The following is a 19,049-nucleotide window of genomic DNA, read 5'->3' on the forward strand; positions in this document are numbered from 1 at the left end:
AATTTTAAATACCCACTGAACAAGAAAGCGGATGCTTTTCTTATAGGCACCAGGGAGATGTCAGCAGTATCTCTAAGACTCGCAGTGGCTACATGCACGGCTAGATCACTGCTGGTCTGGCTGGATCAACTAGAAGCCCAAATAAAAAATAAGGCTTCTAGAGAGAACATGCTGGCTTCACTACCAATAATACAAGGTGCCGCAGCTTTCCTGTCTGATGCCTCGGCGGATTCTGTCAGATTGGCAGGAAAAGCCGCAGCCAGTGGCAACCTCCCTCTGCCTCTAGTCGACACACCTGGAACAGGGTGTTTATAACTCCCAGCTTGCTGCTGTCAGTTGCCGGTGATATTTCCATTTCCCTGTTGAGGCTTGGAGCTGTAGCAGTTGGCTATCTTCTTCTTTGGTGTTTGGGGGACGTTTGTGTTTCTCTCTGAGTCAACTCAAGCTGAGTGTTCCCTTTGTGTATGCCATCTGTTTTGAGTGGTAGTGGAGATTGACTGACTAATGCCTGTCCTGTCCTTCCCTATGCAGGGCTTATTGCCAGGGTCAGGCAGGGGTTAGGTATCCTGCTTGGCGATAGATGCGGAACCTGGGACGCTTAGGGGAGACAGGGTGACGTTAGATCTGCCTAGGGGTCTCCAGTTCCCCCATCCCTAGTGTTAGGTTGCCTTCCCCTTATCCCTTCGTGTTGCACTTAGTCTTTCCTACACTGTGTGTGACAGTGGACTGCTATTTTTAGGTTGGGGTTGGGCAATATCCTTGACCCCTTACCAGTCTGAGAATACCAGTCCCCCAGATGCTGCTTTAGCTTGGCTCGGTGTCAAAAATGGGGGAGGGGGGACCCGAGGCCATTTTTTCTAATTATGTATTTAATTTTGAAAAAACAAAATGGGAACATCTCTATTTTTGATAACCAGCCAAGATAAAGCTGACGGCTGCAGTTTTGCCTGTGTTTGTTGTCAAAAGTAGACGGGACCCCTTTTTTTTAATTTTATTTATTGCACAGGCATTTGCTCTCGCTGACCAGGTTTAGGATGACGAGTAGCAACCCTCTGATCATAGGTATCGAACTTGCCGCTGATCAGAGCCGGTATTTCTCATGCTGTCACATAGAGATAACCGTGTAGGAAACACCCCTTTTTTCCCCCACATTTTTCTACTAAGCCTACATTCCCATTTTTCTACAAAGCCTCCTCATTTCATGGGCTAAAAGAGAAGTAGACAAATTAAGTTTACCACAAATAATAAGTAAACTATTCATTTTTAATACTTTTGTAGATAATCCTTTGCAGGCAATGACTGCCTGAAGTTTGGAATCCATGGTTGTCACCAAACAGATGGGTTTCCTCTTTTTTGTGATGCTTCGCTAGGCCTTTACTGCAGCTGACATCAGTTGTAGCTTGTTTGTGTTTCTTTCTGCTTTACGTTTTGTCTTAAAGCGAACCGGTCACCAGGTTTGATTGATATGAGATACGGCCTCCACCTTTCACGCCTGATATACAGCATTCTATAATATAATATGTATATAAGCCCCCAACCCAACCTGCAAGACAAGAAAAATATATTTTTATTATACTCACCTGCGGGGCGGTCTGGTGGGGGGGGGCTTTAGTCTTGGCCTGGCATCTCCCTTCTTGTAATGCTGTCCTCCTTGCTTCGTGTGGATGACTCGTCCCTACGTCTTCCACACAGGTTCCCCGGCATCGTGCGCTTGCACAGGTGTACTTCTCTTCCCTGACTAGGGCAGAGTAAAGTACTGCATTGTGCAGGCACCAGGGCCCTTTGACCTTTCCCGGTGCCTGTGCACTGTAAGTAGGAAAGCATCGCAAGAAGAAGGGAGGTGCTGGACCAAGACCAGCGAAACCCCTCACACTAGACCACCCCACAGGTGAATATAATAAATGGTCTTTTTTACCCTTCGCCACGACAGCACCCACTTTGAGAGAGGGACCCGCCCATAGGAACAGGAAACTTACAAAGATAAAAGGGGCCATCCCCCTCTCCTCAGTTGGTTTCCTGTTCCTATAGGAACCCCTGGAATACCTGCAGTAGTCAAGGATCCTGAGCCAATGCACCTGTAATAGGATGCAGGTACTGAGTATGTCACCACGGAACAGACAGACCAACAGTTGAGGGGTTTAATAACCGGAATAAGGTTCTCCTCGCAGGGAGGAAGCAATGCAAAATAACTAACAATAAAACAATGCAAAAATACGGGAGTTAAACAATATAACAGAATTAAGCAGGATTCCTTGAGAAAAGAACACTTATCAGTCTGAAGATGACTTGCTTGGAGGGTCGTCTTCTCCAACGTAGGCGCCGAGAAACAGTGGCACTTGTCGTCCCTCTGTTGTCCGTGGGCAGAGTAGTCTCTGAGAGCCTGCTGCCTGGGGTTTCGGGAGTTAATGTGGTATGCACAGGCTCTGAGTCTTTAACTTTTACAGCACAACCAGGAAATCGGGGCTCCGCACTGTTGTCTCTATACCAGGAAAACAGGGGCTCTGCACTGTTAAGTCTCTGTACCAGGAGTCAGGGGCTCTGTACTGTTAAGTCTCTGTACTGATACAGCGGGGACCAGGGTGTCGTAGTCTCTAAAACAGGTCTCAAAGCGCCCCTCTCCAGTCACAGCAGAGTCCGCTTTATGTACTCACGAGATACAGTCTTTCTGGGCAGTCTCTCTCTATTTGTCCTCAGACTGGGAGCTCTCTCTCTCTTCTGGAGCGCAGCTGCACCCTGCTCTGCACGCTGCTCTGTCTCCTGCGCGCGTCCCTTTCCCGCCCTCTGGCTGCTTCCTTTTTGTCCCAGTCTATCAGTCTCTCCCTAGGGAACCCGCAGCACAGCTCAATGGTTCCGGGCACAGAGCCGAGAAGGTAACCGCCCCCAGACTCTTCTTGTGCTTTTAACTCCTTACACACCGGCCTGTGTGCTCTCCGGGGGAACAGCAGGGGCTTTGGCGTCGGTAGCAGCGGCGGGGGAGCCACTGCATGCAGCCTCCCCCCTCGTCTGATGGTTCGCCAGCAGACTCCGGGGGATATTTAGCCCGGCCTCGGGAGCAGAGCGCTAGGAGCGGCGGCGCACGTGATCCTCAGTAAGTAAACCCCGGCGTCTCTAACCCGGAAGTATCCGGAGTACTTCCGGCGTACGGCTGAGGAAGCGGTCGGAGTGCCGCGTTTTCAAAAGGAAAGCCAGGGCACGGAGCGCTGTGCTCATTATGTTGTCCCCGGCGCACGAGGTGCACCCACCAGCGGTGGAGCAGGACAGTGCTAGCAAGGATGGCAGTGCTAAAAGTAGTAAAATTGCTGTGCAATGAGGAGACTTCCACAAGCACAAGACTACGGTGTAGAGAAGCATATCTACCTAGATTCCGCATAGCGTCTCCGCCTCCTAAACCAGTACCAATCAAGCTTCACTGGGTGAGTGTATATAAACCTCTACCTATTAAGCTGACCCCCTTCCTTCTCTGTATCTCTCCCTCCTAGGCTAAGAAATCCAGTAAATCAAAACATATGGAATGTGCCCTGTGTATGCAACCCCTTCCTGATTCATATCCCAAAAGGTTAAGTCCAAGTTGCATTGATCAAACCTTACAGGAGGAGGCTGCGGTAACATCCTCAAATATCAGAGCCATGATTAGACAGGAAATTCAGTCTGGGATCCAGAAGCTCAAAAAAACAGGAAAGCAGAGTCCTTTCCCCCATCTCCAGTTCTGAATCTGAGGAGGGATTGATCCGTTCATCTGATCCCTCGGGTTCGTGCTCTAGTTCTTCTGACGATGAGGGCCGTGCATGCTTTCCTGTTGACAGCATAGACAACCTTGTTAAATCCATTAGGAATACAATGGGTTGCCCTGACACGAAAGAGGCCAGGTCTGCACAGGATATTATGTTTGCTGGTCTAGGCCAGAAAAAACGGTGAGCTTTTCCAGTTATTTCTGCTATTAAAGACCTTGCTAAGAAAGAATGGGACAAACAAGGCAAAGGATTTCTCCCATCCTCTTCTAAGAGACGTTACCCTTTTAGTGATGAGTAACTGGCAGTATGGTCTAAGGTCCCAAAAGTGGATGCGGCGGTTGAATCCACCTCAAAACAAACATCGCTCCCAGTGGAGGATGCAGGAGTCTTAGTAACATAGTAACATAGTTAGTAAGGCCGAAAAAAGACATTTGTCCATCCAGTTCAGCCTATATTCCTATATTCCATCATAATAAATCCCCAGATCTACATCCTTCTACAGAACCTAATAATTGTATGATACAATATTGTTCTGCTCCAGGAAGACATCCAGGCCTCTCTTGAACCCCTCGACTGAGTTCGCCATCACCACCTCCTCAGGCAAGCAATTCCAGATTCTCACTGCCCTAACAGTAAAGAATCCTCTTCTATGTTGGTGGAAAAACCTTCTCTCCTCCAGACGCAAAGAATGCCCCCTTGTGCCCGTCACCTTTCTTAGTATAAACAGATCCTCAGCGAGATATTTGTACTGTCCCCTTATATACTTATACATGGTTATTAGATCGCCCCTCAGTCGTCTTTTTTCTAGACTAAATAATCCTAATTTCACTAATCTATCTGGGTATTGTAGTTCTCCCATCCCCTTTATTAATTTTGTTGCCCTCCTTTGTACTCTCTCTAGTTCCATTATATCCTTCCTGAGCACCGGTGCCCAAAACTGGACACAGTACTCCATGTGCGGTCTAACTAGGGATTTGTACAGAGGCAGTATAATGCTCTCATCATGTGTATCCAGACCTCTTTTAATGCACCCCATGATCCTGTTTGCCTTGGCAGCTGCTGCCTGGCACTGGCTGCTCCAGGTAAGTTTATCATTAACTAGGATCCCCAAGTCCTTCTCCCTGTCAGATTTACCCAGTGGTTTCCCGTTCAGTGTGTAATGGTGATATTGATTCCTTCTTCCCATGTGTACAACCTTACATTTATCATTGTTAAACCTCATCTGCCACCTTTCAGCCCAAGTTTCCAACTTATCCAGATCCATCTGTAGCAGAATACTATCTTCTCTTGTATTAACTGCTTTACATAGTTTTGTATCATCTGCAAATATCAATATTTTACTGTGTAAACCTTCTACCAGATCATTAATGAATATGTTGAAGAGAACAGGTCCCAATACCGACCCCTGCGGTACCCCACTGGTCACAGCGACCCAGTAAGAGACTATACCATTTATAACCACCCTCTGCTTTCTATCACTAAGCCAGTTACTAACCCATTTACACACATTTTCCCCCAGACCAAGCATTCTCATTTTGTGTACCAACCTCTTGTGCGGCACGGTATCAAACGCTTTGGAAAAATCGAGATATACCACGTCCAATGACTCACCGTGGTCTAGCCTATAGCTTACCTCTTCATAAAAACTGATTAGATTGGTTTGACATGAGCGATTTCTCATAAACCCATGCTGATATGGAGTTAAACAGTTATTCTCATTGAGATAATCCAGAATAACATCCTTCAGAAACCCTTCAAATATTTTACCAACAGTAGAGGTTAGACTTACTGGCCTATAATTTCCAGGTTAACTTTTAGAGCCCTTTTTGAATATTGGCACCACATTTGCTATGCGCCAGTCCTGTGGAACAGACCCCGTCGCTATAGAGTCCCTAAAAATAAGAAATAATGGTTTATCTATTACATTACTTAGTTCTCTTAGTACTCGTGGGTGTATGCCATCCGGACCCGGAGATTTATCTATTTTAATCTTATTTAGCCGGTTTCGCACCTCTTCTTGGGTTAGATTGGTGACCCTTAATATAGGGTTTTCATTGTTTCTTGGGATTTCACCTAGCATTTCATTTTCCACCGTGAATACCGTGGAGAAGAAGGTGTTTAATATGTTAGCTTTTTCCTCGTCATCTACAACCATTCTTTCCTCACTATTTTTTAAGGGGCCTACATTTTCAGTTTTTATTCTTTTACTATTGATATAGTTGAAGAACAGTTTGGGATTAGTTTTACTCTCCTTAGCAATGTGCCTCTCTGTTTCCTTTTTGGCAGCTTTAATTAGTTTTTTAGATAAAGTATTTTTCTCCCTATAGTTTTTTAGAGCTTCAATGGTGCCATCCTGCTTTAGTAGTGCAAATGCTTTCTTTTTACTGTTAATTGCCTGTCTTACTTCTTTGTTTAGCCACATTGGGTTTTTCCTATTTCTAGTCCTTTTATTCCCACAAGGTATAAACCGCTTACAGTGCCTATTTAGGATGTTCTTAAACATTTTCCATTTATTATCTGTATTCTTATTTCTGAGGATATTGTCCCAGTCTACCAGATTAAGGGCATCTCTAAGCTGGTCAAACTTTGCCTTCCTAAAGTTCAGTGTTTTTGTGACTCCCTGACAAGTCCCCCTAGTGAAAGACAGGTGAAACTGTACAATATTGTGGTCGCTATTTCCTAGATGCCCGACCACCTGCAGATTTGTTATTCTGTCAGGTCTATTAGATAGTATTAGGTCTAAAAGTGCTGCTCCTCTGGTTGGATTCTGCACCAATTGTGAAAGATAATTTTTCTTGGTTATTAGCAGAAACCTGTTGCCTTTATGGGTTTCACAGGTTTCTGTTTCCCAGTTAATATCCGGGTAGTTAAAGTCCCCCATAACCAGGACCTCATTATGGGTTGCAGCTTCATCCATCTGCTTTAGAAGTAGACTTGTTAGACCCACTGGATAGAAAGACCGAGGCGCTACTAAAAAGGTCTTGGGAATCGAGCACAGGGGCTTTCAAACCTGCCATATCAGGTACATGCACAGCAAGATCACTTTTAGTTTGGGTAGATCACCTGGAGCAACAAGTCAAAGGCAAGGTGGCAAGAGATAAGAAGTGCTGCAGCATTCTTAGCTGATGCATCAGCAGATTCTCTGCATCTAGTGGCTAGGTCAGCCGGCCTTGTTAATGCCGCTCGAGGAGCCCTCTTGCTGAAGGGTTGGAAAGGTAATGCACAGTCCAAATCTAAACTTAGGGTACCGTCACACAGTACCATTTTGATCGCTACGACGGTACGATTCGTGACGTTCTAGCGATATCGTTACGATATCGCAGTGTCTGACACGCAGCAGTGATCAGGGATCCTGCTGAGAATCGTACGTCGTAGCAGATCGTATGGAACTTTCTTTCGTCGCTTGATCACCCGCTGACATCGCTGGATCGTTGTGTGTGACAGCGATCCAGCGATGTGTTCGCTTGTAACCAGGGTAAACATCGGGTAACTAAGCGCAGGGCCGCGCTTAGTAACCCGATGTTTACCGTGGTTACCAGCGTAAACGTAAAAAAAACAAACAGTACATACTTACATTCCGGTGTCTGTCCCCGGCGTCTCAGCTTCTCTCCACTGTGTGAGCGTCTGCCAGCCGGAAAGCGAGCACAGCGGTGACGTCTGACGTCACCGCTGTGCTTTCCGGCTATGGCGCTTACACAGTGGAGAGAAGCAGAACGCCGGGGACAGACACCGGAATGTAAGTATGTACTGTTTGGTTTTTTTTTACGTTTACGCTGGTAACCACGGTAAACATCGGGTTACTAAGCGCGGCCCTGCGCTTAGTTACCCGATGTTTACCCTGGTTACCGGGGACTTCGGCATCGCTCCAGCGCCGTGATTGCAACGTGTGACCGCAGTCTACGACGCTGGAGCGATAATCATACGATCGCTGCGACGTCACGGATCGTGCCGTCGTAGCGATTAAAATGGTACTGTGTGACGGTACCCTTAGTACAATCCCATGCCAGGGTGAGTTTCTATTTGGGAAGGTCCTAGACGATCTACTCACCAAAGCAGGAGAGAAGGACGGGTTTCCCTAAACAATTTCTTCCTTCTTATAGGAGAGCTTTTAAAAGACGGCCATTTAACAGAAGGGGGCCGTATGAACCACAAACAGACCGCTGGGACACAAAGGAGACAAAACAAAAAGGTGCCTTGTTTAGTGGCTCCGATACAGCTAGACGCAGTAGATATAGTCAATAATGAAATCCCAGTAGGTGGAAGATTACAATTTTTTCACCATAAATGGAAACATATAACTTCAAGTCAGTGGATCCTTCACCTAATAAAATCTGGGTTGAAGCTAGAATTCTTCCGTATTCCACAAGATTCTTTCATAGTGTCATCACTTAAAGCACCAGAACAACAAGAGGTGTTAGTTAGAAATCTTTAAACTTGTCTAAAAATGTCCTCATAGAGGTGCCAAGGAGTCAGGAAGGGAGGGGATTTTATTCCCCTTTATTCCTGATTCCTAAACCTGATGGTTCATTCCGTACTATAATAAATCTTTGAAAATTGAATGCTTTTCTGTGTGAAGGCACCTTTAAGATGGAATCAATCAGATCTACCATCAAACTTTTATTTCCTAGATGTTTTATGGCCGGTTTAGAACTGCGGGATGCGTACTACCATCTTCCTATTCACGCAGAACACCAACAATACCTCAGAGTGGCAGTCAACCTAGGAGGCCAAATCCGTCATTTCCAATATACAGCAATGCTGTTCGGCCTTTCGATGGCTCCTCGTGTTTTCACAAAAGTTATGCTCGAGGTGATGGCTTATCTACGACAACCGGATACACTGATTGTACCCTACCTGGATGATTTTTTAATGAGAGGAAAATCTGCCTTACAATGTAAAGAGCGCTTAGCTAATACCATTTAATCTTTACAGGCTTTAGGATGGATTGTGAACTTCAAGAAATCCAGACTTCTTCCAGAAACCCTCCAGTCCTTCCTGGGACTACACTTGGACTCTGTAAGTCAGAGATGTCTCTTACAGAATCCAAGAAATTGACCATAATCTCGAAAGTTAATTTGGGGAGATCTAATCCTCAAATGTCACTAAGGGACGCCATGTCTCTCTTAGGCTCACTCACCTCCTGCATCCCTCCATTTCAATGGGCCCAATATCACACTAGGACCTTACAACATGAGATCCTATTTGCGCAAATCCATTGTCACGGACGGTTGAATGCAAAGAGGTGCTTAATTCTCTGTCTTGTTGGTTAGATAAAAACCATTTGTCTAGGGGGGGTCCAATGGACGATAAAACCCTCTAAAATAATTACCACTGACGCTAGCCCAGAAGGATGGGGGGCCCATTTAGGTCAGGATTTAGCTCAGGGCTGCTGGAACACTGTTGAAAGGCAGCAGTCCTCCAATTGGAAGGAACTAAACGCAGTTAATCATGCTTTGAATTGTTTCCTTCCCCAGCTCCGAGGATCTCACGTAAGAATCCTATCGGACAATATGACAGTCGTCGCGTATTTAAATCATCAAGGCGGAACACGATCGGAAAGTCTAATGTCTTCAACGACAAATATCTTCGATTTAGCAAAAGTCAACCTTTTATCCCTCACGGCTCTTCATATCAGAGGAGTAGAAAACTCAGAAGCCAACTTCCTCAGTCGCCACACTCTACGCCAAGGAGATTGAACTCTCAATTGTCAGATATTCAGGAACATAGTCGGGCTATAGGGACTTCCACAAATAGACCTGGCATATGCCTTCCCGCCAATGATGTTAATTCCATTGGTGATCAAAAAAATAAGAGAAGGAGCGAGGGTGATTCTAATAGCACCCTTCTGGCCAAAGAGACCTTGGTTCTCATGCCTTCGAGCAATGTCAATTTGCGATCCCTGGATACTGCCAACGATCCCAGACCTACTATCTCAAGGTCCATTCCATCACCCACAAGTGAAGGGTCTTCATTTGACAGCGTGGAACTTGAGAGGCAAATATTAACATCAAGAGGCTTTTCCCAAGATTTGATTAATACATTACTACTAAGTAGGAAAAAGTTTACAACCATAATATATAGCAGAGTATGGAGGAAGTTTTTGAACTATTATGCAAAACCCCTCTCTAACACAGTTCCAATTAAGACCATCTTAGAGTTCTTACAAAAGGGTCATGAACTAGGACTCTCAGTTAATACATTAAGAGTTCAGGTGTCTGCTTTAGGAGCCCTTTAGCAGGTGACAGATGGATAGCAAGGTTCATTAAAGCATGTGAAAGAAGTACCCCAGTACATATCCCGGGTTTACCACCCTGGGACTTGAATCTAGTCCTCGATGCCTTAACTGAACCCCCTTTTGAGCCATTACAGTCTGTTCCTCTAAAGAACGTTTCATATAAGGTAGCCTTATTGATAGCCATCTACATCTGCCAGAAGAGTGGGAGCCATCTAGGCGCTCTCTGTAGACCCTCCTTTCCTATTGACATACCAGGATAGGGTAGTTCTCAAACCAGATCCATCATATCTCCCTAAGGTAGCAACAAATTATCATAGATCGCAAGAGATTTTCCTTCCTTCCTTTTATAAACAACCCATCAAGTCCAGAGGAGGAGAAGCTACATATGTTGGATGTGAGAAGAGCAGTCTTGAGTTACATAGATAGAACCCAGTCCTGGAGACAGAGTAGGGCTCTGTTTATATCTTTTCAGGGCCACAGAATAGGTCATGGGGTCACAAAGGCTACCTTGTCCCGATGGATTAGAGATGCCATCTGTCTGGCCTACTCGGCAAAAGCCAAGACTCCTCCAGAGGGAGTGAAGGCACATTCAGCTCGGGCTGTATCATCCTCTTGGGCAGAGAAAGCAGACATCTCCATTGAGCTCATATGTAAGGCCGCAACTTGGTCGACACCCTCGACTTTTTATAAACATTATAGGCTTGACCTATCTTCTTCATCTGACTTGGCTTTTGGGAGAGCTGTCCTCAGCACGGTGATCCCACCCAGGTGAAGCTTCTCTGTAAGTCTCTCAAAGTGGGTGCTGTCGTGGCGAAGGGTAAAAAGTCGGATTACTTACCGGTAATTCTCTTTTAATGAGTCCACGACAGCACCCTCTCACTTCCCACCCTAGTTACTGTAGCTATATACTGTATATAGTTATTTATATGTACAATAATATTTCCTCATGGGTGAATATATATATATGACAGAATGTGTAACAAATTATGGACAAATATTACATTTACAATGGCGGTTCCTCTCGTACTCTGAAAAACGATTGAGGAGGAGAGGGGGGACCACCCTTTTTCTCTGTAGGTTTCCTGTTCCTATGGGCGTGTCCCTCTCTCAAAGTGGGTGCTGTCGTGGACTCATTAAAAGAGCATTACCGGTAAGTAATCCGGCTTTTTACCCTTCGCCACGACAGCACCCACTTTTCTTGTCTTGCAGGTTGGGTTGGGGGCATATATACAGCATTATAGAATGCTGTATATTAGGCCTGAAAGTGGTGGCCTTATCTCCTAGCCATCAAACCTAGTGACAGATTCCCTTTAAGCAAGGGAAATGCATGTTCTATGGTGTAGAGATCTGATGATTGACTCGGCTATTGCATATGTATTGTGAAGCGCCGTCCGATTAACCTTGCTGCATTCGGTTGAATCTGAGCAGAAAGTATAGCCCTGTACACTTCAGAATTGATCTGGCTGCTTCTGTCTTCAGTTACATCATCAATAAACACTAGTGACCCAGTTTCTTTGGAAGCCATGCATGCCCATGCATCACACGGCCTAAATCATGTTTTACAGAGGATGTGGTGTGCTTAGGATCATGAGCCATTCAAATCCTTCTCCATACATCCTTCTTCCCGTCATTCTAGTACAGATTGATCTTGGTTTCATCTGTACGAAGAATGCTTTTCTGGACTGAACTGGCTTCTTTCTTGCCTTTCTATTTTTAAGGCTATTTAGTGGTTTGCACCTTGTGGTGAACCCTCTGTATTTGCTCTTATGAAGTCTTCTCTTTATGGTTGACTTAGGGTACCGTCACACAGTGAAATTTCCATCGCTACGACTGTACGATTCGTGACGTTCTAGCGATATCGTTACGATATCGCAGTGTCTGACACGCAGCAGCGATCAGGGACCCTGCTGAGAATCGTACGTCGTAGCACATCGTTTGGAACTTTCTTTCGTCGCTTGATCACCCGCTGACATCGCTGGATCGTTGTGTGTGACAGCGATCCAGCGATGTGTTCGCTTGTAACCAAGGTAAACATCGGGTAACTAAGCGCAGGGCCGCGCTTAGTAACCCGATGTTTACCCTGGTTACAAGCGTAAACGTAAAAAAAACAAACAGTACATACTTACATTCCGGTGTCAGTCCTCCGGCGTCTCAGCTTCTCTGCACTGTGTGAGCGCCTGCCGGCCGGAAAGCGAGCACAGCGGTGACGCGGTGACGTCACCGCTCTGCTTTCCGGCTATGGCGCTTACACAGTGGAGAGAAGCAGAACGCCGGGGACAGACACCAGAATGTGAGTATGTACTGTTTGTTTTTTTTACGTTAACGCTGGTAACCAGGGTAAACATCGGGTTACTAAGCGCGGCCCTGCGCTTAGTAACCCGATGTTTACCCTGGTTACCCGGGGACTTCGGCATCGCTCCAGCGCCGTGATTGCAAAGTGTGACCGCAGTCTACGACGCTGGAGCGATATTCATACGACGCTGCGACGTCACGAATCGTGCCGTCGCAGCGATGGAAATTTCACTGTGTGACGGTACCCTTAGAGATCGAAACACCTACCTCCTGGAGAGTGTTCTTCACTTGGGCGAATGTTGAGAGGGGTTTTTCTTCATCATGAAAATGATTCTGCATTCATCCACCACTATGGATGAGGTATATAATAAGTGGATAACACATATCCTTGTGTACTCTATTTTGTTTCTTTGTTTGTTTTTTTATAGTGGTAACTGATGATGTGCAGGGCCGATTGGGGACTATAGCATGGTCAGATGATGGGGGGCTGAGGCACAATTATGTGTATTAGAATGAGGGTGCCAACCCCTGGGGTCAGGTAGGGCGAAACAGATTACAGACAAGAGGGTTATAATTTGCACCCTAGAAGTTCCTAGGTCTCGGCTTCTATACCCTCACTATATCACAAATATCCCTTTTTTTTAGTCCTCTGCTAAAAAAATAGTTCTTAATTTTCTGTGGAAATAATTTTACATTTCAGGTGGATGAGGAGCAGTTCAAAAAGATCTTGGGCTACATCAAATCTGGAAAACAAGAAGGTGCCAAGTTGCTGTGTGGTGGGAACCCTGCTGCAGACCGTGGGTACTTTATTCAACCCACAGTTTTTGGAGAGGTGTCTGATAATATGGCCATTGCTAGAGAAGAGGTAAAGTTCTTCTGATTTATTTCTTTCGATCAGTAAAACTGGTTTCTGTATCTGGGTGGTAATTTTAGGTGTCCATTTGTCAGATTATCTATTTTGTAAATTTGCCTTAGCCATTCATACAAATGTTTCTGAACTTTACTAAAAGATCATATTGAAAACTTGATAGGGTAGGAATTATTTTGGTTTATGTATTTTTATCTATTTTTTTTTACAGAATAATTCATGCATTCAATTAGTTTAGGCTCTTTACATACCAATTTTTACAGCCATATGTTTAGTGCCAATGTCTGGATCAGCACTTGGTCTGTAAGCTATTGCTTCCATTGACTTCTCAAGACTGGGCCCAATCCTCTAATTAGCACTAAATAAATAAAGCTGTGATGGACCCTGTGCAGAGTATCGGCTAGGCATGTATATAAAATGGTCTTAATTTCTAAATGTATGTAAAATAAAGCTGCCCACAAAGGTAGGAGAGGTATTATATGTTATCCAAAAGCTTACATGCTATGTAAAAAGACACATATGCATGTTTTTCTCAATATCTGACATGAAATCAGAATAAACCTTTCCAGTTTTAGGTCAATTTTAGGATTACAATAATTATTTGCCAAATGCCAGAATAGTGTGAGAGCGAGAATGTTTTAAGGCATTTTTATTACTGCAAAGTTAAAAGTTTACATACACTAAAATTTACTATGCTTTTAACCCCTTTTCCGACATTGGGCATAATAATACGCCGATGTCTGACACCCTCCCTTTGATGTGCGCTCCGGCGGTGAGCCCACATCTTTTACAGCACATGTCAGCTGTTTTAAACAGCTGACGTGCTCGGAACAGCCGCGTGTGGAATTGCAATCCACCAGCGGCTTTTAACCCATTAAATGCCTCTGTCAATCTCTGACAGCGGCATTTAACACACGCTTCCCGGAAGTGCATCGGAAATCCGCCCATCAGTGACCCCCTATCACGTGATCGCGGGTCACCGATGGGTTGGCATGACAACCAGAGGTCTCCTGCAGACCTATATGGTTGTCACTGCCAGCTTGCTGTGAGTGCCGCCCGGTGGTCGGCGTTCATAGCAAGTAAGTAATTCTGCTACATACAGGCGATATGTATGTAGCAGAGCCAATCGGGTTATGGCAGCTTCTAGTCTCCCATGGTGGAGACTATTGAAGCATGCCAAAAGTTTTAAAAAAAACAAGTTTAGAACTTAACCCCCAGAGCTTTTTTCGTTTTTTCGCTCCCCTCGCTCAGATCGCCACTATGTAGAAGAATTACAGCATTGCATCACTCATCTTTTCTGACTCCACTCACCTTGTATCTGTCTGCTATTACTGTTTCTTTGTGTTTTTTTCCCCTGCATGTTTTCTCACCCTAATTCCTTGATGCCAACACAGTTGTCTTTGGCTATTTTCACACTTCCGTTTTTTTTAATCCGTCACAATGCGTTGGCGCGGCGTATCGACGGATGCGTCAAAATTAGTGAAAAACTGATGCAATGCAGTATTTCGATGGATCCATTAGACGGTTCCGTCGAAAAACTGGATCCGTTTTGTCCGTTTTTTCCCATCCGTTTCATCCGTTTTTTTGACGGATCCGTTTTCCATGCCTAAAAATGGGAGTCTCCCAAATGTGATTGGCTACTGGAAAATAGGAAAACCAATATATTGACTGGCTGGCTGTCTTCAGGCCGGCAGGAGTCTTGCTGGCACATTTGGGGGTGACGCCCCAGGCCAGGTTTATATAGATTTGGGGCCTGTCTGGCAAATTGGCTACAAATTCCTGATTCTGAGCATGTTCAGTGTAAAAAAACGGATTCCAGCGCTGGATTCCGTCATACGACGTGTCACGACGGATCCTGCGTCCATAGGCTTCCATTGTAATCAACGACGTATGCCGCAGGATCCATTGCGACACGTTTTCCCGACGCAGACAATCAACGTTACATTGAATGTTTTTTCCAGACGACGGTCCACCAAAACACGACGAATCCGTCTCACAACGGACGCGACGTGTGGCCATCCGTCGCTAATACAAGTCTATGGGGAAAAAACGTATCCTGCGGGCACATTTGCAGTATCCTTTTTTTTTCACAAAATGACGCATTGCAACTGATCTGAAAAGACGGAAGGGTGAAAGAGGCCTTTATCTGTCCATTTGGATTTGACTATTTCCTGTTTGTATTTTTGCTTCTGACTTATAATTAATCCCCTCCTGTGTCTGTGATCAGTCTCCCTGCTGCCCCTCCCTCCTGATCACACCTGGCCCTTTTCATGTGCACTTAGCTTGTTATAAAGTCTGAGTCACAGGTCTGTCTCTAAGGATTGCTCTAAAGGTACCCGTCACATTAAGCGACGCTGCAGCGATACAGACAACGATGCCGATCGCTACAGCGTCGCTGTTTGGTCGCTGGAGAGCTGTCACACAGACCGCTCTCCAGCGACCAACGATGCCGAGGTCCCCGGGTAACCAGGGTAAACATCGGGTTGCTAAGCGCAGGGCCGCGCTTAGTAACCCGATGTTTACCCTGGTTACCAGTGTAAATGTAAAAAAAACAAACAGTGCATACTCACATTCGCGTCCCCCGGCGTCCGCTTCCTGCACTGACTGAGCGCCGGCCCTAACAGCAGAGCGGTGACGTCACCGCTGTACTTTCACTTTCCGGCCGGCGCTCAGTCAGTGCAGGAAGCGGATGCCGGGGGATGTGAATGTGAGTATGTACTGTTTGGTTTTTTTACATTTTACACTGGTAACCAGGGTAAACATCGGGTTACTAAGCGCGGCCCTGCGCTTAGCAACCCGATGTTTACCCTGGTTACCAGTGTAAAATATCGCTGGTATTGTTGCTTTTGGTGTCAAACACGACGATACACGCCGGTCTGACGACCAAATAAAGTTCTGAACTTTCTTCAACGACCAGTGATATCACAGCAGGATCCTGATCGCTGCTGCCTGTCAAACTAAACGATATCGCTAGCCAGGACGCTGCAACGTCACAGATCGCTGTCGTTATCGTCTAGTGTGAAGGTACCTTTATAGGATAAAGCTGAAATATGCCAGAAATGAGCCAGAAGTAAACAGAAGGTACGACTAACCACTGTTAATAAATGTACTAAACTTCTTTCTCTTTCCTCCACACTTACTCATCATGCTGACATATGCTCTAACAGTTTTGGCTCAATTACTCCTCACTTTCCTTTGCTATCCCCAAACCCCAGCACCCTCGAGCCAAGTAATAATCTCTCCTTCCCTCTTGCCCCCCACCTGACCTCCTCCTCCGACCTGCTCCTCAACCTCAGATCTCTCCTAATAAAACACAAAACAAGCTGACCACTCTCTTTCTCCCACCTGCTCTGTCTCTCTCTGCTTCTCCTTACTGCTGGCGACATATCTCCCAATCCTGGGCCTCCACAGCTCATACCTCCTATTACTACCCCCTCCTATCGCTCCCAACCCAATATAAACGCCCTAAATCTTGCCCACCTCAAATCCGTGCCCTTGACGCCCACCACCCTGCTCCCTCTCTGGATCACTCTGGAATGCTCGCTCCATCTGCAATAAACGCCATGTGATACATGACCTCTTTACCTCTCGTAATCTTTCCTTTCTGGGCATCACTGAAACATGGCTCTCTGACACAGCCTCCCCACCATTATGTTACGGCGGCCTCCACTTGACCTACACTCCTAGCCCTGGCAACAGACATGGTGGAGGAGTGGGCCTTCTCCTTTCTTCCAACTGTACCTTTAACCCAATCCCACCTCTAACCTGCCTTATACTCCCCTCTTTTGAAGTCCATGCTGTCCGTATCTACTCCCCCTACAACCTCCAAATGGCCATCATATAACGACCTCCGGGCCTGACCACTGCCTTTTTTGACCAATTCTCCACCTGGCTCCTTCACTTTCTGTCTGTTGACATTCCCACCATCAACATGGGTGATTTCAACATCCCCATTGACACCCACCAGTCAGCAGCCTCCAAACTCCTGTCCCTTTCTTCATTTTTTGGACATACTCAGTGGTACACCTCAGCCAACCACACAGATAGACATACATTAGACCTGGTCTTCACCCGTCTCTGCTCCCTATCTAACTTCACAACCTCCCCTCTCCCTCTATCCGACCACCATCTACTCACTTTCTCATCCCTGTCCTCTTTACCTGTCACCCATGTCCAGCAACATGCACACCCCCCAAGAAACCTCGCACACCTTGACACCCACACGCTCTCTGACTCTATCCTACCACTGGCATCCATATCTTCACTCCACGACACAGACACTGCCACTAGTTTCTACAATGCCACTCTTACATCAGCCATTGACTCGGTCGCCCCTGTCATGTATAGCAGAGTGCGATGAATCAATAGACAATCCTGGCACAATAGCATCACTAAAAAGCTACGGCAAGTATCCAAAATTCCAGAAAGGCGTTGGAAGAAAACGCATTCGCAAGATGATTTCACTGCACTCAAACAAGCAACACTCGCATTCAAATCATTTCTCACCTCTGCTAAACAGGCCTATTTTACATCCCTCGTATCTTCTGTATCCCACAACCCCCAACAGTTGTTCAACACTTTTAACTCCCTCCTCCGTCCACTACTGCCCCCTCCAAATTCCCTAATCGTTGCCGAGGACTTTGCCATGCACTTCAAAAATAAGAGATTAAACAAGGCAAGTCTTTGTTGTCAAACCACCACAACCACTTTTTTTTTTTTTACCAGACCCGTGCCCTAACCCCATAACTTCCCTCTCCAAAATCACTGAAGGCGAGTTTGTTCATCTTCTCTCCAAATCACATCTCACCACTTGTGCGCTTGACCCCATCCCATCTCACCTCCCCAACCTCACCACCACACTAATCCCATCCCTAACCCATCTCTTCAACCTATCACTAACTTCTGGTACCGTCCCCTCGGCTTTCAAACATGCCACAATCACGCCTATCCTTAAAAAGCCATCCCTTGACCTGAGCGCTATGTCCAGCTATCTCCTCATATCTTTGCTCCCATTTGCTTCCAAACTCTTTGAGCAGCATGCCCATGCTGAACTTTCCTCTCACTTTGCATCTAACCCTCTCATCGACAACCTACAATCTGGCTTACGCCCTCACCATTCCACTGAGACTGCCCTGGCCAAAATTTCTAACAACCTACTTACAGCCAAAGCTAACAGACAATTCTCTATACTCCTCCTTCTAGACCTGTCCTCTGCCTTCAACACAGTTGACCACTGCCTCCTACTACAGATCCTCTCTTCCTAGCGTTTCCTACTCCCATACTACCTCTTCAACTCGCCCCCTCTCTTTTGGTGTCCCTCAAGGCTCTGTCCTAGGACCCTTACTCTTCTCAATCTATACACTTGGTCTGGAACAACTCAAAAAGTCCTATGGCTTCCAGTACCTTCTATATGCTGATGACACTCAGATCTACCTCTCTGGCCCAGATGTCACCTCTCTGCTGTCCAGAATCCCGGAGTGTCTATCAGCTATATCCTCCTTCTCCTCTCGCTTCCTCAAGCTCAATGTGGACAAATCTGAACTAATTATCTATCCTCCATCTCGCATATCTTCCCTACCTGAACTATCTATCAAAATAAATAAAATCACACATTCCCCTGTCCCCGAAATCCGCTGCCTTGGAGTACCCCTTGACTCTGCCCTGTCCTTCAAACCACACATCTCAGCTCTCGCCACGTCCTGTCGCCTTCAGCTCAAAAATATTTCTAGAATCCTTCCTTTCCTCAACCTTCACTCTACCAAAATGCTTGTGCATGCCCTAATCATCTCCCGCCTTGACTACTGCAAGATCCTCCTCTGTGGCCTACCTTCTAACACTCTTGTACCCCTCCAGTCCATCCTTAACTTTGCTGCCCAACTAATTAATCTCTCTCCTCGGTACACTCCTGCTTCCCCTCTTTGCA

The 19,049-nt window shown here is 45.9% G+C and overlaps 1 protein-coding gene across 1 annotated transcript in view; it reads left to right on the forward strand.

Moving 5' to 3' along the window:
- LOC143809724 (aldehyde dehydrogenase, mitochondrial-like) overlaps positions 1-19,049 on the forward strand; it is a 111,325-nt gene that overhangs the window by 74,869 nt on the left and 17,407 nt on the right. Inside the window, exon 10 of the mRNA XM_077292762.1 lies at positions 12,959-13,123. Within this exon, the coding sequence (XP_077148877.1) occupies positions 12,959-13,123 (165 nt within the window). The remainder of the gene's footprint in view (positions 1-12,958; positions 13,124-19,049) is intronic.

The sequence above is a fragment of the Ranitomeya variabilis genome, chromosome 1 (genome assembly GCF_051348905.1).
Source record: "Ranitomeya variabilis isolate aRanVar5 chromosome 1, aRanVar5.hap1, whole genome shotgun sequence".
NCBI classification, from domain to species: domain Eukaryota; kingdom Metazoa; phylum Chordata; class Amphibia; order Anura; family Dendrobatidae; genus Ranitomeya; species Ranitomeya variabilis.